This window comes from Eumetopias jubatus, unplaced genomic scaffold, assembly GCF_037043125.1.
Source record: "Eumetopias jubatus isolate StellerSeaLion01/CBP00866 unplaced genomic scaffold, mEumJub1_p1.0 scaffold_7, whole genome shotgun sequence".
In the NCBI taxonomy this organism is placed as follows: domain Eukaryota; kingdom Metazoa; phylum Chordata; class Mammalia; order Carnivora; family Otariidae; genus Eumetopias; species Eumetopias jubatus.
The window spans coordinates 15,325,047-15,349,214 of NW_028274813.1; the positions used below are offsets into that span (position 1 = coordinate 15,325,047).

General features: G+C 48.6%; 1 protein-coding gene and 1 pseudogene across 2 annotated transcripts in view; one reads left to right on the plus strand and one right to left on the minus strand.

Annotated features, from left to right (window-relative positions):
- Positions 1–4,380: 4,380 nt before the first annotated feature.
- Positions 4,381–24,168, plus strand: part of KCNK10 (potassium two pore domain channel subfamily K member 10) — a 126,440-nt gene continuing 106,652 nt past the window's right edge. For both annotated transcript variants that reach the window (XM_088025015.1, XM_028100989.2), the window contains exon 1: positions 4,381–4,432. In XM_088025015.1, the coding sequence (XP_087881141.1) occupies positions 4,381–4,432 (52 nt within the window). The remainder of the gene's footprint in view (positions 4,433–24,168) is intronic.
- LOC114207007 (insulin-like growth factor 2 mRNA-binding protein 1 pseudogene) lies at positions 21,510–23,240 on the minus strand (annotated as a pseudogene).

Below are 24,168 nucleotides of genomic sequence, written 5' to 3' on the forward strand. Positions count from 1 at the left end.
ACAAAAGGACAGGGAAACCTCTCTGTAGTTCTCTGGAGGAGAGGACCTGGAGGTGTCTTGGGGGTGGGGAAGATCTTGGAAGCTGGGGATTTCTTCTGGACTTCAGGGAGAAATGATGGAACCAAAGGGAGAAATTCAAAGCAGGTTAATGAATTCATTCTGGTATTCGTGAATTCAAAGCAGAGTCTCATCAGCTCTGTCCTCCAGCTTCTGTTTGCCGAACCAGCACTAGGCAGGATTCCCTAGGCTGCTCCATCACTCCCTGCTATTCTGGGTCCAAGACATTCTCCGGCCTCACGCCGGCCTCACGCCGGACTCCACGTTCCCCTCTTCTCTGGCTGAGCTGTTTTTCGCCAGCCACTCGGAGAGACCGACTCCCCGCGCGGCAGGCAGCACCCCTCGGCTCTCACACTTATCCCGGACTGAGGCGTGGGGAGGGGGTAGGGGAGCCACCAACTCGCGGAAAACTTCCTCCTGGGAGGTGACTGGGGTTTTCCGGCTTCCCGCAGCCCTCCCGCGCGGGGCCGCACGGCGATCGTTAAAGTAGTGTCGCAACTATTGCAGGTTCTGGGCTGCAGAGACCCGGGGCGCCCCGCTGCAACCCTTCCCCGGCAAGGACCCGCGCCCTCTGCCACCGAATGCGCCCAGGACGCGGCCGCAGCCGGCCCGGGGCTGCTGGCGGGGGACGGCCGGTGCGCGCCGACTTTGCGCCACGATGCTTTGTTGTCCTGCCGCAGGAACCCGAGGCGGTCTCTTTCCACCAGACTTAACCCGCCCGCAGCAATAGCCATGGAAGTTGCGGCGGCACGGAGGGAGAGGGAACCGCTCGGCGCGGCATCTATTTTGGATGTTTTTTCTCTACACAGTCCACTTCTTTCCTCCTTCTTGGGGTAAGTGGAATCTAGTGCGTAATAACGAAGGGGAAGAATTGACGGTGATGGAAGGGGATTGCAGTAACACAAAGGGTTAATGTGATAAGTTGTTTTCCTTGGGGCGTTGGGGGTGGGGGACTCTCCCTTTATACCCTCCATCCCCCGCAGTCCATTCCACATACGCAGTTTAGGAGTTGGGAGTTGATTTCAGGCACGTTAGCGGAGGGGTGCAGGAATTACTTACTTAATTTTTGGTGAATCCCTCCCCACTCGTGTCGTCCACATACTGAGAAGGGAGAATGGAAATGGAGGAAAGAAAGCCCCAGAGGTTGGGGGTGGGGGGTGGGGCGAGTGATTTAGCAGAGAGATCCTAAGGGCCTATGACTAGGGCAAGTCCTTATCCCACATCAGGCATTCCGGACCCCTGATCCTGCTCCCTCACCCCAGTAGGTCCATCCTAAGCCTTCCTAAAACCGTCCTGCTGATGCTTTTCTGGGGTAAGGTTCTCCAAGGGCCCAGTATAACTTCTGAGGAAAACCTCCAATCATCTCATCCACAAGACCTGCTCAATACATTGTTGATTGATTGACTGAATGATGCACCGTAAGGCTACATTTTGTGCCATGGGAATTTGCCTCAGATAGTGAACTAATTCCCTGATGGAGGCCTTAGGGCAGCAGGGTAGCCCAATTCATTTTGCAAAGGAAGAAGGGCTGTAGTCCTAGATAATATAGTATTTAGATCCTCGACCCCAAAGAACGCATCTGACGGCGTCAGGGTCAAGATTCATGGATCCAGGGACCAGATGCTCTCCCTTGGGTTTGACTCTCTGTGTTGTGACCTTGGGCATGTTCCTTTACGTCTCTGAGCCTTGATCTTCTCATCTGTAAAATGAGGCCAGTTAGAGCTTCTTCAACATGACATATAGAAGATAAATGGAGAGAAGTATGAGGCTGTGAGGGGCCATTTGATACATGTCAGTCTTGCTCCCCTATCCTCAGAGGCTTCGGGAGAGAAGGTGTCTTTCCCAGGGGGCACTTCTCTCTGACTCAGATGCAAGTAAAAACATTGCATTGCAGTGACTGGGCGGGAGCCCTCCTGCCTGTGAGCAGTTGAGGAGAGGGCGGAGTGAAGCTCTGAAGGCTGTCTCAGGAGCTTAAAAGCAACTCCCTTGGGGTTTTGGGGCAGAATTCACACACATACTAGTGTCTCTGGGGGCATGGCTGGAGAAGCAGAAATTCCTTGTTTGTCTCATTTCCATGTCTCCTCCATTCTCTCAGCCTTCTAGTAGAGGGAAACAAAGTGTGGAAATGGACTCCCAGAGAAAGTGGCGGTCAAGTGGCTTGGGAATCTGCGTCTGCAAGGCTGAGGAGTCAGGGTAGCACCATCAGATTGGTACCAGGTGTGCCTGAATGAGGTCTGCAGAGAACTCAGGGTTCTGGTCCCAGCAGCCTACAGGGTCAGTGACAAAGCACTTACCAACCCTTCCCACAGAGGACAGTGGACCTCTGTGGATCTTGCTCTGGAACTCAGAAGCCTGGATGTGACAGTGCGGGAAGGATGATGAGAAAGAATGCTGCTGTAACAGGGCTCCCAGAAGCCTCAAGGTGCTAGAGTGGCATACATCTAGAGCACAACTGCCAGTGTGCGGCTTTAGGGCCACAGTGGGCAGGCTTGGCAATAAGCCAGGTAGTCACTCACTCTTTCATAAGTAAGGGCAGCAACAAACCTAGCTGGACCTCGTGGGCACTAGACAGTAAGACCCCTGAAAGCAAGGTCCATACCTATGTCGTTTTTCCCATACCACCAGCACCTGGCACAGTGATGGCACGTAGAAGGGGTTAAAGATATATGTCGAGTGGACAGTGAACGGAGAGTAATTTAAACTGCTTTCTGTCCAACACTGCTTCATGCAGCTTATGCCTTCATTTAGCCAGTATTTCTTGAATATCTACTATGTGCAAGTCTCTGTTGCTAGGAGCCGAAGTAATTTGTAAGCATCCTTCATATCGGTACTTCGAGTGGCCCATTCAAGAGCATCTCAGCACCACCTGGCTCTTCTGGAGATCGAGGCCTCAGTGGGGGTAGGGGAAATGCGCCAGGTTCAGCCTCTTTCCGGGAACATGTGTGGGGTCCCTTCGCACTTGCTCCTGCTGGGCCCCCTGGATCCCGGGGCCACTAGGTCTTGGCAACTCCACTTTCCTCTGGGGCCGTGGCGTCTCTCGCCAGCCGCCTCCAGGGCCTCCGAGTAGCTGCCCCAGCCGGGCGGCAGGCAGCTGGGGAAGGGACCGGGCTGCGCCTGGGGAGCGAGCTTCCCCGGGTGGGGAGAGCGCGGCCAACGCGGAGCGGTCCCAGAACAAAAGGCTCATGGCTGGCACCGGCCTCCTCCGAGTGCGCTGGGGACGCGGGTTCGGGGCGCAGGCGGGAGAACCGGGCGCGGGAGGGGGCTGGAGTGGAAAAATGAAGTGAGAAAAGAAGGCTGTGTGTATGTCCGGGGTGGGAGCGGCGACAAGAGGTCACCCCCGAGGCCGAGGTCTGCGGCGGGGCCGCCGAGGCCCTTCCTCCGCCTCCTGCAGCGCCTTCCAGGCAGCCAAGCGTGTCTCCGGCTGCAACTCCACCGAGCGCACCGCGGCCGCCTCCACGCCTGCCCGCCCGCCGGCCGGCCGAGCCAGTAAGTAGCGGGGCGCCTGGCGCCCGCTCCCCGCCCCGCCGCGGCTTCCGGCCGCCGCGCCCGCCGCCGCGCGCCGTCCCCCGCCGCCCCGCCGCCTCGAGGGCGAGTCAGCTCCCGGCCGCTGCTCCCGGCCGGGCGCCCGGAGCCCCGCGCGCCTCCGTGGCCCCGCGCCTTCACCCGCCGCGCGCTCTCCCGCCGTGGCTCGGCGTCTGCGGCGCGCTGCGGGGAGGGTCGCCCTCGCCGCGCGCTCCCTGGGTGCAGCGCCACTCCCACGTCCAATGGCTTTCGGGAGGTGGGGAGTGGGGGGCGTCGCCCGGGGGCGAGGAGCCGCGGCCGGGGTGGGGCGTGTGCGCTGTGCGCGGCCGAGCGAGGCTGACGTGCCCGCCGGAGCGCGCGCCCGGGCGAGTGTGTGTGTGCGGGAGTGTGTGCGCACACGCCTCCGGGGGCTGGAGTGACACTGCAGTGGGTTTCTCCCTCGCGCCGGCCCTCCGGCTGCTCAGCCCCCCACCTGCCGCCACCGCGTTTGGGAAGCAGCTTGGCTCTTTTATCTTCCTGAGCCTCCCTCTCCATCCACCCCTCACCAGTCTTACTTTTCCTTTCACCCAGGGGGCTGCAGCTGGCCACCCCTCAACCGGTGCCAACACCTAAGCCGTTTCCAGTCTCTCCTTAGCCAGTCTTTTCCACTTATCCTTCTCTGGGGTTCCTCCACGAGCCAGTCCAAGGCTCCCCCATCCTTGGAAATTGTTTTGTTGGACTGCTGGACCGAGGCGTGTAAAGCTTGAGGACTTTATTATTATTTTGATTCTTTTCATTTCCTCCCCTCTGGGCAACGGAGCAATGAAATTTCCAATCGAGACTCCAAGAAAACAGGTGAACTGGGATCCTAAAGGTTGGTATTTCCTACTTTTGGCGGCCCTCGCCCTGCCTCCATCTCCGGCGTGCGCGCGCTTCCGTGAGTGGAAGCACTCTTGCTCCTGGCAGCGTGTGTCCTGAGGCTGGAAAATGCGCCTGGGAGCCGCAGCGCGGGTGGGAGGAGGGCGGAGGCAGCGGGGGTTCCAAACCCAGATAGTGCCTGTCATTACCACATAATCATTGTCCCTCCTGGATTGTTCCAAAAACCTATTTAGAGATACACCAAGCCGGCTGTTTGGCTTGAAATCACACCAAGTGTCGGTATTTGCTTTTGACTTTATGTGTGCGTGCGTGTGTGTGTGTGTGTGTGTGTGTGTGTGTGTGTGTGTCCTTTGTTTCTGATGATCTTTGTCTCTCTGGCAGATGGGTGGGGTGCCTCCCCCTGGACCTGGAGCTGCGCCGCCTGCCCAGGGTGTCCTCAGTGGGAAAGGTTTCCTGGCAGCAAGTGGGGCTTGGATCTGCAGCAACGGTCCCTGGAGGTGGCCCTTCTCGGAGGGCATATGGAATAATGGAGCCCAGGGGGCCTTTGGAGTCTTCCCTCAATCTTATTACCAAACCAGGCAGCTAGTTTGGCTCAGATCGGAGTAGGGGTGGGAGGGGGGAAGGGTTTGCAAGAAGGGTGGGGCTGCCAAGGGCTGGGGAGGGGGAACGGAATGTGTCCGCCTGAGCAGTAGTGTGGTTTACACGCTCTGATGCATGTTGGACAGTGTTCCCTCGGCGCAAAAGAGAGCGACTAAGACAGATTTGTGTGTGCCTGGCGTTGACCACCGTTCTGTAATTAGCATACAGATGTTAAGGCCCCTCCTGAGTGATTGGTGTGGGAGCAGAACAAGTTGAAACCAAGTGTCCAGTTTTGACAAGAATGTGCTTTATCATTTCTCTCAGCTCCTCTGAAGCTGGGTCGAGCTAGGCAACACCTCTGTGTGTATTGGGTTGAAATTGGTTTATTTGATGTGTGCAGGTATGTTTAATGCTTTTTTACGAGTGCATTTATTCTTTTCTCCAGACCAGAAAAGAGGAAACCCACTTGTTTGTTGAGTGAATGTCTTATAAACTGACTGGCTATTATAGAATGAGGGAAGATGTGTTGCCTGTTTCAACCCTGAAACTGTTACACCTTAATACAACCCAAACCCAATCCACTTTTGTCTGTTGATCTCTGGAAAGTGTGCCTTGGTTTATTTTATTTTATTTATTTTATATTTTGATCCCTGTAAAATGTATTTATTGAATACCTACTACTTACCAAATGCTGTCCCTGGAGGTATAGTCAGAATAGTATAGACAAAGCCTTCTTGGAGTTTATAGTGAGGGAGGCAGACCTAAATCAATCAATGCACAGAAGAGTGCATAATTACATGTTTATGTATGTTCCATGAAGGAAAGCAACAGGATTTTAAGAAAGTGATAGATTGACAAGGATCAGGGAGGGTGGGTAGTCAGGGAAGGTAGTCAGACACTTGTACTGAGATCTGGAAGATATGTAGCAATTAACTGGCTACTGAGGAGGTGAACTGACCTAGAAGATGAAACAGCAAGTGCAAAGGCCCTGAGGTAGAGGGGACATGTGTATTTGAGGAACTGAAAGGCAGTTTTCATGGCTAGAGTGAACAGCAAGGGAGAGTGGCTGGTGGATCCATAGGGTCAGACCCCAGAGCCTCATGTTGTTGCAGGTAGGGTGGGGCTGTGGGGTGGGGGCAGGAGTGTTGCCTTTATCCTAAGCCACTGAAAGGTTTCAAGCTGTGGAGAGACATGATCTGAACTGAGTTTCAAAACAAGTGCTGTGTGGCTCTTGTGGATGTGAGGGACCAGATGCCATGGTGACATGGACCAGGGTGGTGGCTGTGGGATGGAGAAGTGGGTGGGGTAGGGAGCTATGGAGGGCAGAAAATCAACAGGTTTTGTGTAAATAGAGTGTGGACATAGAGTCATTGGAATGACTGGGAAGGCAGCTGGGGCAGGACCAGTCTTGTGGGAAAGCTCGTGAGTTCAGTCCGGGGCTTGTTGAGGTGGGGGATGTCCTGAGCCATCCAAGAGGTGTGTCAAGTGGGGAGTTGTCTAAAAAGTCATATTGGGATCTTCAAGGAACTCTGGTCAGGATGGAGGGCAGTGAAGCTTGCCTTGGCTTTGAGAATATGTTTCTATATGATCATCATTGTATATATTTATATCACACTGCTAAACACAGATGAATCCAACATTTTACAGCTTGACACAGTGAAGCAGTACGCAAGTAGCATCTCCAGTCACAACTGATGGTGCCAAAAATGAAAAGACTCTGATAAAAATACCAACATTTAATGAGAAATCTTTGCATGCCAGGTGTTTTATGCACATTATTTCATATAGTTATTCTCATAATACTTATCCAATGATATCAGTGCTTTGTCCCCACTTGATCGGCATCAGGATACCACTGAGCTATCTTCCAGTAAGATGCTCTGACTTCATGTACAATTGTTCATGGGTGAGGGTGACAGTAGTCTTTTCTAGCCAGGGGGTGGAGGCAGGAGAAAGGTCAGGAGTGAGGGTGGCACATCTCACACCTTATAGAACTATGTGTCAGGTGCTATGAAGTGCTTTACATATATTAAAAAATAAACAATTTATTATTAACTAATTACAATTTAACTAGAAGAATAAATTATTTAGTCTTCTTTGTTTAATCTTAGGAGGAAGTTGCTGTCCCAATTTTACAGGTGAGGGAACTAAAACACAGAGAGGTTGAGTAACTTCCCCAGGGTCACACAGCTAGTAGATGGTGGGGTTGGACTAGAACAGGGGTCCTTATACATTCTTTGAGTCTATCTCTTAAGTCTATCTCTTAAATTATTGGGACCTCTGGCTCTTGCCTGGTGAGGCTTGCAGAGCTCAAGGACTGGGGAAGCTCATTGCAAGGAGAAAGAAAACAATAAAAAGGAGTTGGGAGGGGCAGGGGAGGGAAGATTGAAGGAGGAAGAGGAAGAAGAATGCCTTTTCTACTCATTCCTTTCTCCATTAACCCATCTGGCCAAACAGCATCTCTTCCTCTACCTCTGGTGGGCCTGTCACTGGCCACTGGACAGACTTTGGGTCTGTTCTTTGGAGGTTCAGGTTTACACAGACAGACCAAGTATATTTAGCAGGGCAGGGATGACGGGGAACCTAACATTAGAATAGAACAGGGGAGAGACAGTTCTATGGACTGTAGGATTTGAGTATTAACAGACTTGAACCTTCAGGTGGAGATGCTCACAGATTGTGGAAGGAAGTTGTAATTAGGATGTTTTGCTCACAGTCCCATTACGTGACAATTTAATAGCACAGAATGAAGGTGGATTGAGAGCAGATTGGTTTTGATTGCACTTGCGTGAATTAAGCGAAGCACTTCCAAGAGGTTTAGGTGCGAAAATAAGACCTAAATATAAAATGATTATTCTCTGGTGAGCTATGGCCTTCCTCCATATTTGTAAAGCTGAGCCTACAACAAATAGAGTAACTGCTTTTGTGGGACCAACAGAAAAGTAGACTGGCACTGAGTCTTGGCTTTCATGTGCATTTTACATCGCTGGGGTCACTTGTGGTTGATTTTTTTGCTGAAAACTGGGATTGGTTTGCTGTTTTTGGGTATCTTAAGGGCTTTTAAAGATTTTATTTATTTATTTGAAAGAGAGAGAGAAGGACGAGGAGGAGAGGGAGAGGGAGAGGGACAAGTGGACTCTGCGCTGAGCATGGAGCCCAACTCGGGGTTAGAGCCCATGATCCTGAGATCATGACCTGAGCCAAAATCAAGAGTTGGATGCTCAACCAACTGAGCCACCCAGGCGCCCCTCTTAAGGGCTTTTAAAAATCAGTAAGATCAGCAAACGATATTGCCACACTTCAAGTCAAGCAGATCAATATGGTACAGAAAACTCTGGATTTGGGGGCAAAAGAATTAGTTTCTAGAATGAGCCATAGCGATTATTAGCCATGTGAGTTTGGGCAGCCCATTTAACCTCTGGGTTTCGCCCTCCTCCTTTGTGCAAAAGGGCCATTGACATGGCCTCTCTGACCCTATCTCTGCAACCTCTCTCTTGATTTGACCTCTGGGCTGCTTGTCTTCATTTTGTTCCTCAGGTGGATCAAACTTGTTCCTGTCTCAGGGACTTACACTTGTGCTTTCCCCTACTTATAATGTGTGTTCACATGGCTGGCTCCTTTCCACCTTTGAATCTCAGCTCAGACGTCACCTTTTTAACAAGTGCTTCCCTGTCCCACCTGAAGACCTCTCTTCTTGTTCCCCAGCCCGGTCACTTTCTATTATGTCACCTGCTCAGTTGTCTTCCTGGTACTTGTCATCATCTGAAAGCATTTTACTCATGTGTCTCAGATGATGCCAGCCTCCCTTGCTAGCATGTGAGCTTTATGAATGGAATTTCCTGTTTCATTGACTGTTAACGTCCTTAGTGCCCCCAGGAAGAGCCTGGAATGTAGTAGGCATTTAGTAACTTTTGCTGAATGGATGGATGATGAGTGGGGGATTGGAATGGAGAGGATCTCTAAGTCTTCACCTATGAAGGAAATTCCAGGACTCCTCCAAGCTACAAAGGGCAAAGTAAAACTAAGGAAAAATGAAAGCATATCCCTAAACAATGGGGTATCGGAAAGGATACAGATATTCCCTCTTCTTGCAAGCTCCCATTTCTCTGAAGTCTCCAACAGAATTTTCCTTCTGTTCTCCCTTTCACCAGGAGTGAGAAGGCGGGGCGGTGGGGGTGTGTGGAGTGTGGAGGTAGGGGCTGGGGCAGGGAGGCCATGTAGCCTGACAAAGATATGGTTGGTGTCCAGTTAGTAATTTGGCTCATGTTGGCCATTGACCCGTAGCTCTTTTTAGGTATTTAAATCTACTTAAGGAAGAAGCAAAGCTTCAGAGCTGGAGCTGTTTTTTGTTTTTGTTTTTGTATTTTTTTTTAAGGCTGCCTTTTCAGTGCGTACTTGAATGCAAAATTCCAGAGAGACCTATATTGTATGTGTATAGCACCTTTCAGTTTACAGAACACTTTTTACAAATTATCTCATTTGTTCTTTAAACAACCCTATTTTGGTTGATATTGGAGCCTCAAACTTACTGATGGGAATAGAAAGAAGAAATGAGTTATTTGGGGGCCCAAGACTACAAACAGGCAGAGGTGGGGCCAACCCAGTCCTTTTGACGCTCATGTCCAGGATCATTTCCCTCAAGCTTTCCACCCTTCCAGGGTCTTTGTTTATCTCACACGCTTTCATTGCCTCTTATCATACAAGGTGTATTCAGAAGTTTCTCTGAGAGATTTAGAGGAAAAAGGCTCTCGGTTGATCGGTGAGTCCCAAGTCCATGGCTGTTTTTGGTAGGTCATGCACTGGCTGGCACTTTATCTCATGAGTTCAGTTGAAGACCCTTGGATTTCACTTCTGCTCTCCTGGCTAAAAAGAGATTTCAGCATCTTGTGAAGGTGAGCCACGCTCAACTTGCAAGGTTGCTTGAGCGCTCTCTTTATTAATGATTGTTTCCAAACACCAATTTGTATAGCTTAGATTTTCTGGAAAGAAAATCGTCTATTTTTGATTTAATATCCAACTTTCAGGAGATCGGAATTCCAAATGGGATTAATAATGTACCAAAATCACCACAATTATCCTAGAAAGTAAAAAGGAAAGACGGTTCCAAAGATTGTCTGGGCCAAGATTTGGTTCAGTGTTGTTTTCCGGCAGGGTCTGAGGGAGGTTCATCATCCTCTTGCCAATGCCCGCGATTGCTGGGTAGAATTAAGATGGGGCAGGTTGATTTTGCTATTTCACCCCGTTTCCAAAACGTATGTTTTGGCTCTGTAATAGTCTGCTCAGGCTATCGTAACAAAATACCATAGACTGGGCGGCTTATACAATGGAAATTTATTTTCTCACAATTGTGGACACTGGAAGTCCAAGATCAAGGTGCCAGCAGGGTCGATGTCTGAGGAGAGCCCTTCCCTTGGGTTGCAGATGGCCACCTTCTTGCTGTGCCCTCACAGTGGAGAGAGAACACTCTGGTGGCTTCCCCTTCTTATGAGGGTTACCAGTGCTATTGAATTAGAGCCCCACCCTCATAACCTCATTTAACCTTAATTACCCCCTTAGGGCTCTATCTTCAATACAGTCATGTTGGCAGTTAAGGTTTCAACATATGAATTTTGCAGGGGACACAATTCAGTCCACAACAGCCTCTATATTAACATCATAAATCAGGTGCATTCAAAAAAGACATTGTGCACTTTGCAGGAAATTGGAACACTTCTACCACAACTGAGATATAGCACAAAGGGTATCTACTATAGGCACAGAACTAGGGGCCCTCTGTTGGCAAGAGAAAGGCTATTGAGATAGTGGATCCTTTTTACTTTTAGTCCATAGAGAATTAGAAGAGTTTAATGAAACAGAATAAAGCCATTTTACTGATAGCCAATTAGAAGGTTTCAGTTTGGATAGCTTCCTTGGCCGATGCATAAAGGTGAATTAAAGGGAGAATCTTCTGCTGTACTCGGATTCTGTTCTAAAAGGCACTTACAAGATGAAGCAGATGGAGATGGAGTCCGTTAGGGGCTCAGCTTTGTATGACTTCGTTATGGAATCTACCTAAACGGGGCACCAGCACCATGTCGGTTACACCCACCTGGCAGATGTTTTTATGGTGGTCAGCAGGGCTATCCACTTTTGGGCTCTGGTCTTGGTGGTTTTCTCAGTGGAGACTTTACTGTTGATCTAGGTCAGGCTCATGCCTATTACCCAGGACGGAGAACAAAAACCTCCTATTTAATTTCAAGAACATTTATTTGTGGTTTGCAGACGGAGTTTGAGATTTTTTTTTTCTCCCTTCATAAGTGTCTGGGACTGAGTACTATGAATAAAAAATGAAACCTGACTTTCGAATCCTCTGTTTAGGGTTGGGGTGGTGGCAGTGGTGAGCGCCAGAGCCCTTGGTGGGGGGGGGCAATGGTCACGGGGTGGGGGAATCATGTTCTCTTTCTCCTCCATTCCCAGAGTCAGGGAGTTGGGAGAGATGGGTGTAAGAGGTGGTATGGAGGGATAGGTAGGTAGGTAGGTAGGATTTCAGGGGATTCCGTTTCCCATACTGCCACTAATTTTGGTTCCATGACTTCTCGCTGCCATGGAGGGGACTTTGAAGCAGAGTAGAATGGTGGCACAACATAGGATTTGGAGAGTTAACTGCTGCAGTACATAACCCACATCATCACAGGGAACTTTACCTCCCTCGTTCATTCCTATTTCCCTTCCTTATTCCTTCATTCTTCTCTCCCCCTGTCTTCCTACAGAGTTCTCATCTCAATTACTATCTCTTATGCAAAGGATCCTAATTTTTTTTTTTAATTCAGCTACCCAATGTAGAGGTGGTAGTAGTGTTTTCAGTTTAAAAAGAGATGCTCGAAGAGAGTGCAGATTTGCTCAAGTGTTAGGAATCTGGAAGTCATGGTGGCCTTTGCAGAGTGGCCCCAAATGCTATTTGTATTCTTTTTTTTTTTAAGATTTCTTTATTTTAGAGAGAGGGAGAGAGGGAGCGAGCAGAGGGAGGGGCAGAGGGAGAGGGAGAGAGAGAATCTTTTTTTTAAGGTTTTATTTATTTATTTATTTATTTAATTTTTTAAGATTTTATTTATTTATTTGAGAGAGAGAGAATGAGAGATAGAGAGCACGAGAGGGAAGAGGGTCAGAGGGAGAAGCAGATTCCCTGCTGAGCAGGGAGCCCGATGTGGGACTCGATCCCGGGACTCCAGGATCATGACCTGAGCCGAAGGCAGTCGCCCAACCAACTGAGCCACCCAGGCGCCCAAGGTTTTATTTTTTTAGTATTTTTTATTATGTTATATTAATCACCATACATTACATCATTAGTTTTTGATATAGTGTTCCATGATTCATTGTTTGTGTATAACACCCAGTGCTCCGTGCAGCATGTGCCCTCTTTAATACCCATCACCAGGCTAACCCATCCTCCCAGCCCTCTCACCTCTAGAACTCTTCAGTTTGTTTTTTAGAGTCCATCATCTCTTGTGGTTCATCTGAGAAACAGAATCTTAAGCAGGCTCCACACCCAGCATGGAGTCTGAGGCAGGGCTCGATCCCAGGACCTCAAGATCATGACCTGAGCTGAAATCAAGGTCAGGCTCAACTGACTGAGCCATCCAGGTGTCCCTCTATTTGTATTTCTAAAACAATTTTAATACCAGGAAAATGAGTTTCTTATGTGTAAGCATGTCTGTAAGCCCCCAAAATATCAAATATTTTAGCAGGATAAAGACAAATAGCATAACTTATCGAATTTAATGAGACTGACAGTCTGTATAGAGATGCTTGGTATCAGGTGTGATATTTGACAATTGAACATTGACTCACTTTTATCATATGAGACGAGAAAGCAGTATCCAAATGTTTAAGAAAAACTGATGGGAGAAAAAGCTTAGAGATGAAAGGATTCTATCCATTGACTTATTTTTTTCTGTCTGCAAATTTGGGGTAATCTATTGTTACCCATTTTAACCATGAACCAACCTGGGTCAGCTCCCAGATTCTGCTGGTTGAGAATATTGCCTTAGACTAAAGGCATTCATTTCTCATATTGGAATTTGAGGCCATATGGGAAGTAGTTATGGTAGATTTGGTTTAGCATATACATCCTTAAACCCTGGTAGATGTAAATGTATGTTATATTCAGTTAACTTAGCTTCTGGGCTAGATGCTACCCTCTCTACAGCTTAAGGTGGAAGGATCTGGGTTCTAGTGCTGGTTCTGCCACTCTTATGGTAAAGGAGAGAGTTGAGATGTTGATGGCTCAGTTACCTTCATGCCTTGATAGTCTTAGATAGCCTGGGTTCCAGTTTGAGCTGTATCACTTACTAGTGACTGATTTTGGTGAGTAGCTTCATTTCTCTGTGACAGTCTCATCCATAAGGTAGAGATGATGATAGACTGTCTTCCTTTTTTTTTTTTTTAAAGATTTATTTATTTATTTGAGAGAGAGCGAGAGAAGAGAGAGAGAGAGAGAGCAGGGGGTGGGGCAGAGGGAGAGGGAAAGAGAGAAAGAATCATCAAGCAGACTCCCTGCCGAGCGCAGAGCCCAACACAGGGCTCCAACCCAGGACCCTGAGATCATGCCCTGAGCCAAAATCAAGAGCCAGCTGCTTAACCTACTGAACCACCCAGGTGCCCCAGCCTGTACTTCCTTGATTCATTATGTGGATCCAATAAAATGACCAATGATCCAATAAAATGCTAACTCTCAAAACCATCTTGGAGCATTGCAAAGATTCCATGAGTGTTCCTGCGTTATGTTCTTATCACGGTTGAAGGGGTTCCCGTTCTGTGAAGTCACAAAAGACTACAGCTCCAGTCACTTGAGAAGCATCTCTTTCATTTTCCAGATCATCAGGGAGGGTGGCCTGTTGCACAGCCCCCTTTCCTGGGACTCTCTTCAACTGTCAGTATTCTTATCCCGGGTTTAAAAAAACCTAGGTTGTTTGGGTCAAACCAGAGAAAAGACCAGAGGAAAAAACATAGTTTGGAGTCATAATACTTGAGTATTATTCTACCAATAGAGTTCTTGTTCTACGAATTTTTTAGTAGACAGTAAATTGGGCAAGTCATTTAACCTTTTTGAGCCTAAGTTTTCTCCTGGGTAAAATAAAGATCACAGTCAGCACCTGCTTCACAGTTGCTGAGATGATTTAATGAGTTAATAAACGTGAACAAGCTTTATAAACTGTTAAGTTCTAAACCAGCATTTCCCGAAGTGTGTTCCATAAGATACAAATTAATCTCCTCAGAAGCTCTGAGGGAAAAAAAATGGTTTCATGGTTTACCGGATGGTGTGTTCTCTCTCATTCTTTCCTAGAGAGTGGGTATTGCTGTGTAAGGAAAACTTTAATATTTGGTGGCTTAAACCAATGACAAATATTTATTATCTCATAGTTTCTGTGGATCAGGAATTTGGGAACAGCTTAGCTGAGTGGTCTGGCTCAGGAGTCACTCAGTGGTTGTGGTCAGATGTCAGCTAGGGCTGCTATTATCTGATGGCTTGACTGAGGCTGGGAGATCTACTTCTGAGATGATGTGCTCATGTGACTTGCAAACTGTTTCTGGTTGTTGGGGGAGAGGCCTCATTTCCTGCCAATGTGACCCTCTCCACAGGCTGTTTGAATGTCCTCCCAACATGGTGGCTGGCTTCTTCCAGAGCAAGCCATTTGAGAGAGAACAAGGCAGAACCAATGATGCCTTTTATGACCCAACCTCAGAAATCACATATTGTTCCTACAACCACAGTCTTTTCATTAGATGTGAGTTACTAAGTTGAATTCATACTTGGGGTGATGAAGCTCACTTTGGAAGGGAGGAGTAACAAAGAATTTGAGGACATATTTTAAAATCACCGTAAGCATTTCCCCTTCTTATTTATTGAATATACACTAAGTTCCAGGTATTCTGCTAAGTGCTTTATAGCCATTATCTCATAAAATCCTCTTTATAGTCCAAAAAAACCCAGATGACATTATTATCCCTGTTTTCTGAATGAGGGGACTAAGTCCCACAGAGCTTGAGTAACTTGCACAGAGCTGTGTTATAGTTCTATGGCTTAAACTGGGTCTGTCTGTTAATGTTGGAGCTCTCACCTGTACACTGCTTCTGGTCATCCTGTAGTACAGAAGCCTGGTTGATTTTGTCTAGCTCTGCATTTCCCACTTACCACAGAACAATGATTCACGGACCTCCATTTACCCTTCCTACTACCCACTACCCAAAATGGTATTTCAGAAAGACAGTGAGTATGATGATGCTTTATATAAAATATGAATATATGGTCTTGTAATAGATCCCAGTATACCTACCAGCCCAAGCTGGTTATTCAGATACAAAAAGCATCTATTGAGCCTGTCACCCTTGGGCAGGTGCCATGCTATGTGTACATCTGTAGAACATTCACCAAGAAATGACCACACGATAAGCCCAATTTCTTCTGAAACCAGAGACCACGTGATGACTCACTGGCCCACTTCTTCTCCAGATTCCCCTTCTATGACAACCCCCTTCCTTTACAGATCCAGTGCCTGAAAACCCAGCCTCCTTGGATAAAGCCAGAAGAACAGGGCATCCTTCAGGCTGAGCAGCAGAAATGTCAGGGAATGGGTGTCTGGTGTGTTTCTGTAGCAGACCTCGTGTCTGTACCATGTGACTGAAACAGAAGTCAGAATGTAGCCAGCATGGCAGGGATGGAGTGCTGGGGGATGAGGGGCCCAGCCAGTGCATGGGAAAAGCCACTGGTGGACAGTGCTCTGTGTCATATTTTGAGTAAACTTTTTTTTTGACTACCTTGTTGCTTTTCCTGCACGTTCTTGAAGAGAAAACAATTTCCAGGAAGGATGCATTCGATGCCTTAGAGGGTCTCATGTTTCTGAACACAGCATGCCTGGCTTCTTCCTGAGGCAATTTTACATTCTGAGGAAAGTTTTGGAGCTTCTGTGTGCTGAATGAGAGGAGAGTGAAGACAGTTTCTTTTGAGTGCCACCACAGGCTTTGTTGAATATGTCACTTCCGGCACAAAATGGCAAAGAGGCCCTAGGACTGGGAGAGGGGGTTGAAAGAGGCTGCCGGAGCCCCCTCCCCCTCATCACATTCTGGAGCCAACTCTCATGGCATCTGTAACCATAGTAACCACAGGCTGCAAGTTTCTCAGGATGCTGATATGCCATTGTACTTACCTTCTTGTCTTGTTATTTCCCCCTCTATTCTTTCATCCAGGAATGACCCCCCCCACCCCCTGCCTCCACTTACCCCTGCAAAGAGATGGACTTTCAGAGGGTTTTCACTTCTGACTGATTCTTCTATTTCCTGAAGCCCCCTTTTCACTTCCTGGACCTATAACTGGTTCATTATGAAGCAGACGAAGCCACATGCACATCATTTCCTCAGCATTTCCACTTTTACTATGAACAATTGCTCGTAAGTCATCTAGTATGCATACCGTAGGTGTGATTGTAACTGTGCAGAAGGATGGTGGCTCGTGGCACTCTGTTTCAAATAACGCTCCTGTGGTTAGTCTGGTTGAGATCTCGGGAGTATTTGGATGTGTTGTAAAAGAATAGGGAAAGCCAGTGAGGCATAGTGAGGAGAGCACTGGTCTCAGGAGACCCGGAGTTTGGTGCCGGCTGGAGAGTGAAGTGTGCACGGCGCATGAAGGTGGGGCAGTGGGTGCTGGCCATGGTATGCAGGGTATAGTGGGTCCTATGAAAGACTTTTGTTGCTTTCTTAGAATAAGGCGAAGGCACTGAATGGTTTGAAGTAGGAGGATGACACAATCAGATTTGCATTTTAAAGATTATTTCAATCACTCATCAATTAAATGGTTGATTCAGCAAATGTTTATGGAGGATGCTTCCAATGGGCCAGGCGTGGTGCTGGGTGCCAGACTCACCTGGGGGACTTTCTGTCTCCTTGTAAGAAACATGGGAATGTTTGAAAAACATCTAGGCAGGAAAAAAGCTCTTCTTGGCATCTTTGTTTTACGATAACCAATTCCAAACTTCTGGTTACAAATGGGAGGTGTAGCTTAAAACCAGGCTGTGCATTTTCAATTTCTGTTAATTATAATAATCTTTTCCCTGGCTTTGTTACGTGGCCCTTGATTCTGTCATAATTTACATATCTGTAGTCAATGAATTAATAAACCAAAAACTATGGAGTGCCTGTATTTTGTATTTCAGACGCCTTTCAGGAGCATTTGGCTATCAGTCTAGCATAATGGGCCTGAGAAAAATTGCCAGCATCCCCCTCATACCCACTGTCACTTTGTGTCTGGAGTGTTGAGAGGCATTGTGACATTGGGGTATTTCTCCTTTGACTATAATGGAAACCCCTGAGTCTCTGTGGCCTCAGCTCAGAAGGCCTCCCAGAAGCCTGAATTAATGAGACGCTATGATGTGCGGGTCCCTTTCTCTGGCGGGGTGAGAACACAGCTTTTATAGGAGCATGAATGCCTGCTGTCAGGCAATAATGTCTGCATTCAGACTCAGTTCTAAAGGCAGGCGGAGCCGACAGCCACAGGGGGTGGGATTTGAGAAGCCCTCTAAGTCCTTGTCTATTGCTGAGCCACATCAGTCCTTCCCATGACCATCAGATCGCCTGAAATCTATGTTAACTCTTCATCAGCAGCCTTTCATTCATCTGCGTGGTTATCCATAAACATTTATTGAGTGAGTGCCCGGAGAAATGGGGCTAGGCACCAGACACAGAAAGATGGAAAAAGACCTGAGGCTTTATACCCAGAAAAGTCAAGTTTAGCTGCTGAGCCAGGTGCATAATCAAGTATCGTGATATACCATGATAAAGGTGCTGATAGAGATATGGATTAAAATATCATCTCCAGAACACATCTTGTTAAAATGCAAATGTCTTTCTTTGGGATAACATACGAACTCTCAATTACCCATCCGTGCAGCCAAGTTAATCAAGTTTCTAAGAGAGAGCTGGGCCAAGAGGGAATGGAACACAGGACCCAAATTGATGGGTTGGTGTAAAGTAAGGAAGTGAAAAGTCAGGAGCAGGGAACACTGGCCTTGGGAAGGAGCCACAGAGGGTGCACCTGGAGGACCCTGGAAGTGAAGGCTGTGTGATGGGGGTGGGGGCATGAAGGTGTCTCAGGGGTAGAAGGCAGAAGGTACCCAGAGGACAGGAAAAGGGCATCAAAGGCATGAAGGTGTCTCAGGGGTAGAAGGCAGAAGGTACCCAGAGGACAGGAAAAGGGCATCAAAGGCAAACTTGTGTAATGTTATCCAGTTCACATGAAACTCACTTTAGGAATTGGAAAGGACTTTTTTTTTTTAATTTTATTTTATTATGTTATGTTAGTCACCATACAATACATCATTAGTTTTTGATGTAGTGATCCATGATTCATCGTTTTCGTATAACACCCAGTGCTCCATGCAGTACGTGCCCTCCTTAATACCCATCACCGGGCTAACCCATCCCCCCACCCCCCTCCCCTCTAGAACCCTCAGTTTGTTTCTCAGAGTCCACAGTCTCTCATGGTTCATCTCCCTCTCTGATTCCTCCCCCCTTCATTTTTCCCTTCCTTCTCCTAATGTCCTCCCTGGTATTCCTTACGTTCCACAAATGAGGGAAACCATAGGATAATTGACTTTCTTTGCTTGACTTATTTCACTGAGCATAATCTCCTCCAGTCCCATCCATGCTGATGTAAAAGTTGGGTATTCATCCTTTCTGATGGCTGAGTAATATTCCAGTGTATATATGGACCACATCTTCCTTATCCATTCATCTGTTGAAGGGCATCTCAGCTCTTTCCAAGAAATTGGAAGGGACTTTTGAGACCTGTAAAGGGAAACACTGGAGTCTACAGAGGTCAAGTGACTTGCCTTTGACCAGACAGCAAAGAGGGACAAAGCACATTCTTTGCATCCTTATCTGCTAACCTCCATTATTCAACACTGTGTCTTAAGGTAATACCAACAGGTGCTGGGGCCTCTTTTGAAACCCTTCCCCTTCCTTTGGGAAGAATTAATGAAGAGCTATAGCTCTGTAGAGCCTAGAGCATATTAATTCTGAGATTCCAAACTAAATTTTATAATAGTATGGTGGATGTGAGTGTATATTCAGCCTCCTGGGGAAGACATCCATTCATTTGTTCAGTGAGTATTTACTGCATGTCTTCTTTGTGCTCAGCAGTGTTCTAGGCCTGGGGGTGCAGGATTGAACAACACAAAATCCCTGCCCTCCCAAAACATACCTCCAGGCCAGACCTCTCGGTCTGTCTTGTAGACACTCAGGTCAACTTCCTCTGCATCGTAGAAATTTTTTTCAGATGCACATTTGACACATGAAGGAGTTTAAGCAATCTTATAATAAGGATGGAAATGAGGCCATTCTGGTGTTGCATTGCTCTGCAAAAATGTTTAGTTTGATAAGTTTGTAGGGAATGAGTGTTGATCCTGCTGAAGGCAGCAACATTCTGTTAGAGAATTCAGTGATGTCGTAGAAGGCCTCAGAGCTGCCTACTTTGTACTGGACTTTTTTTTTTTTAAGATTTATTTATTTTATTTTAGAGAGTGAGAGAGAAAGAGAGGTAGAGGGGGGAGGGGCGGAGAGAGAGAAAGAATCTCAAGCAGACTCCCCTCTGAACGCAGAGCCCGACGTGGGGCTCGATCCCACAACCCAGAGACTAGACCAGAGCCGAAATCAAGAGCCGGACAGCCAACCGACTAAGCCACCCAAGTGCCCCTGAACTTCTAAGAAGAATCTTTCTTCACTAGGACTGTGTGGCCTGTGCCACTGGGAAGGGAGGAGAGTGTGAGTCTCCCCCGTGATGATGACGTGTAAATTATCTCTGAGGAACTGCAAGAGGCCCAAATGTTAGGTACTTAAATACTTTGTCTTTCTCATTCTCTCTCTCTGGCAGATGGGAACTTCTTGCTACACATGATTCCCAAAGTGTCTAAATTTACATATCTTCTGAATAGGGGGAAATTGGGGCGTCTGCTGGTTATGAACCTGGCAGTCTCTTTGCTGCATCTGGGATGCTGGGGCAGACTGAGGCCAACAGACAGTAAAGTATGCCAGCCTGGGTCATGAAAGCTTAAGGAGGCAGCAGCCGGTTGGACTGGCTGGGTGTCCACTGAGAACCCCGGGGGTGGGGTGGGGCTGCAGGAATCTCACCTGGGGTTTGAGACAGGGTTGTGGTGAGGTCACATTGCCATGCCAGTTTTCAGCTGAGTGGCTGGGAGAGAGCTGTACGAGCCATCCTGCTAGTGGCTTCCAGAAGTTTCTGTTCTGTTTTAAACCAGTTCTGGAGATTGAGGGAGCCCTGCCCAGTGGTACTGAGTGCTGATGAGGGTACCAGTGGCCCTGTTGCTGGAGATGAGGGGGTGTGTGATGGCAAGCTGTGTAAGAGCCCACGTTTGTCCCCCAGCTCTGCCACAGCAAGCGGCTGGTCTCAGGGGCTGACCTACCTCTCTGTGCCTTAGCGTCCCCATCAGAGATCCAGAAATGATGATAACACCCATCCCCTAGGGTCTGTGGGACTTATATGAGACAGTGGGCACAAAGAATAGAATTCAGTGCCTGGCACACAGTCATCATAACCGATGATGACAATAGTACTGGTCCCACCCATTTACCAAGGGTTTCTCTGCATCAGGCACACTGCTCGGTGCTTAACACACATGATATACATTACTCTTCACTTTGCTTGTTCTTCCAAGTTAATATCCTAAAGGGTAGCCTCATGACCTGGACGCTCACGGCTTCCAAAGAATCTGCACATAGTGAGGGCTCCAGGGCTCTAATTTTTTTTTTTAAGATAACAGCTTTATGGAGATATAATTTACATAACAAAATTTACCCATCTAAATGTACAATTCAGTGTGTGTGTGTGTGTGTGTGTGTGTTTTTCCCCCCACTATATTCACAGAGCTGTGCTACCATTACCACCATCTGATTTTGGAAGATTTCGAGACTCCAAAAGGAAACCTCATACCCATTAGCAGTCACTCCCTATTCCCCACCCCACCCCCCCCCCCCCCCCCCCCGCCCCGCCATTCTCTCCCAGTCCTAGGCAACCACAATCTACTTTCTGTCTCCATGGATATGTCTATTTTGGACATTACATATAAATGGAATCATATAACATGTGGCTTTTTTTTTTTTGAAAAACCTGAAGGAAATTTTATTTCTCTTCCCACTGGGGTCTGGCCCACCCTCTCGGTGGGACCTGGAGAACTTACTTAAACAATCCACGTTTAAAAGCACCCAGAGCTAGAAATTTCCATGGTGACACCCTGAGGGGTGGGCAGTGTCGGGCCAATTGGTTGGGCGTGTGGGGCCGAGGGATCAGGGTTCCTCACTGGAACGTCTTTTCTCAAGCAAGTGGGCAAACCTGATCTACATCCCGGCCCAAGTGTCCCTGATTCCCACTCATTCTCAGGCCTGCTGGGGAGAATGCGCTCTCGATTTCAGCCCGTTGTCCTTGAGTCGACGTGTTGGGGAGGGGCTGGTCACTTCCCCCGTGCCTGGGCCTGGTTACTCTGTCCCTTTTGGTGCAGCTGTTTAACTTGGGCCAGGATGTCTCGTATTTTCCTCTGGGCCATCTGGCTGGCATAAAAATGTCCGATGATCTTGACGATGACCTGGTCATTTTCATCCGGGGTCTGGTCTCTTGGCACCACCACCTCGGCTGCTGTCAAATTCTGCAACTCATTCACTGTTTTGCCGCCTTTGCCAATGACCCTGCCGGCAGCTGATGCCGGCACCCGGATGTGGGTCTCCAGCTTTACTTCCTCCTTGGGACCAAAGAAGTTCTCCTCCTTGAGTTTTCCATAAATTCTTCCCTGACCCTTAAATTGGGCCTCTGGGGGTCCAGTGATGATGACCATACGAACTTTGGAGTCAGGAGTTTCAGGAGGAGCAATCTTAATGGAGGCACTGGCGAAGCGGGAGAGCTGTTTGATGTGCTGTCCCTTCTTCCCGATGATAGCACCCACTGCCTGCGCCGGGATGAACACCTGCACCATCTCTTGCTCCGGAGCCTGCATAAAGGAGCTGTAGGGAGCAGCCCCAGTGACGCTGCTGGGAGGTGGCGGGACCGCACTGGACGAGGCTGGAAACAGACCTACAGCCGTCAAGTTCAGGCCGGGGATGAGGTGTGACTGCAGACTCATGGCAGCCACGTCATTCTCGTAGGCCTCCCGAACTTTCTTCATGATCTCCTGCTCCGCCCTGCAGCAGTTCTCAATGGCCCCCTTCACAGTGATGGTCCTCTTGGGGTTATAGAGGGTGAGGTCCTGCAGCGAGGAGATGGTGATCTTTGTCTCTGTGTCCTGTTCCACCTTCTTCAGGTTACGCCCTTCCTTGCCAATGAGACACCCCACAAAGTTATTATGGGCCAGGATCTCCAGGGGAACCTCGTCGGCCGTTTTGGTGTCCTTTGCCTCCTTATGCATAATCTCCAAGATCATCTTACACGCAGATGAGCAGCCCTCAGGGGTCGAGTGGACGCTGATGGTCTTCTGCGCAGTGCCTGCATTCTCCTTCCTGTGCACATCTATCTTGGACTGGGTCTGTTTCGTGATGTTTCGGATGGTGGCCCCCTCTTTGCCAATGATGGCACCCACATACTGGGTTGGGACCAGGAGCCGCAGGGGGATATCCACTTGCTGCTGCTTGGCTGGGGCCCCCGCTGCCACAGGGGAGCCCTGGCGGGGCTGACCCCGAGAGCCAAAGCCTCCACGGCGCCCATTCTCAGGACCCTGTGCTATCTGCTCATCAGGAATGTAGGAGACTTTTAAGGCGTGGTTCTCCAGCTGGTGGCCATTCAGCTTCATGATGGCTTGCCTGGTCTGTTCCCGGTTGGAATAGGTGACATTCACCACCACAGTCTCACTCTCGGTGTTCACTTGCTCGCAGTTCTCCCCTGTACCGTACTGAGCAAGCAGGCTGTCCAGCACTTCCCAACGGAGCTGGGGTGGGATGTTTCAAATCTGAGTTTTCTGACTCCTTTGTTTTTTGGGGACTGGGTGTTCAATCTCTAGGCGTTTTCCTTGCAATTCGACTTTCCCGGAGAAAGTTTCGATGGCTTTCATCGCCCAGTGCTCATTGGGGCAGTCCACGAAGGCATAGCCGGACTTGACCAAGAACTGGCCGCTGTAGATCTTGTGCTCCGCAAACACTTTCTCCAAGTCCGCGGGGGTCACGCTCTCGTTGAGGTTGCCGATGTACAGCTTGTTCATGGTGGCGGTCTCCGGGCGGGATGCGGTCCCTGGCAAGGCTGAGCGGGCGGGTGCGGGCGGCGAGCCTCCTAGGCTGAGAGGCAGGAGGCCGGCGGCAGCAGCCGCAAACTTTCTTTGCACCCCACCCCTGAAGTTGTCCGGATCCCGCGGCGGGGAGGGCGGCCTGAGGGCGCGCAGAGGTCACGGGAGAGTTCGGGGAGGCCGGGGAGAAGTGCCTGCGGCGCGCTGGGAGGCGGACGACGCGGCGCTGCTCCTTTCCCTTCTGTCCGAAACCCCTCCAAGCGGGCTGGTGTGTCACGTTTCAACATGTGGCTTTTTGTGACTGGCTTCTTTCACTTAGTATAATGTTCTCAAGGCTCACTCATTTTGTAGCATCCGTATCTACTTCTGAATGAAGAAATGGACAACAACGAGACAGGTAGTGTCAGCGCCATTTGGAAGATGGGGAAACCCAAGCTGAGAAAGTGTATGGAGCCGCTCATGGCTGCCGCCACTCGAAAGTGCTTGAGCTGGGGCTTGCGCCCAGGTCTGTGTGGGTTCCAAGGCCATTTGCTGGCCTCTGATCAGGCCTCTGCGTCATGTTGAGCACCACGTCCAGGTAAAGCAGTGTGTCCCTCTAGGTGCGGGTTACCTGGGCCTCAGACCTGGCCCTTTTCCTGGCCCCTCTTCCTTCATGGTTGAGGGAGTCCCTGCTCACTGGACTCTGATATTCTCCATCTACCTCCTGGAGGAGGATCTGGTTTCATGGCTGCATACCCACAGGTGGCTTCTGTGATTTACGTTGGCCAGTCTAAGTCTTTTTATTTTTTAATTCTTTGTTTACATTCAATTTAGTTAACATATACTATACTATTAGTTTCAGGGGTAGAATTTAGTGATTCATCAGTTGCATATAACACCCAATGCTCATTACATCCAGTGCCCTCCT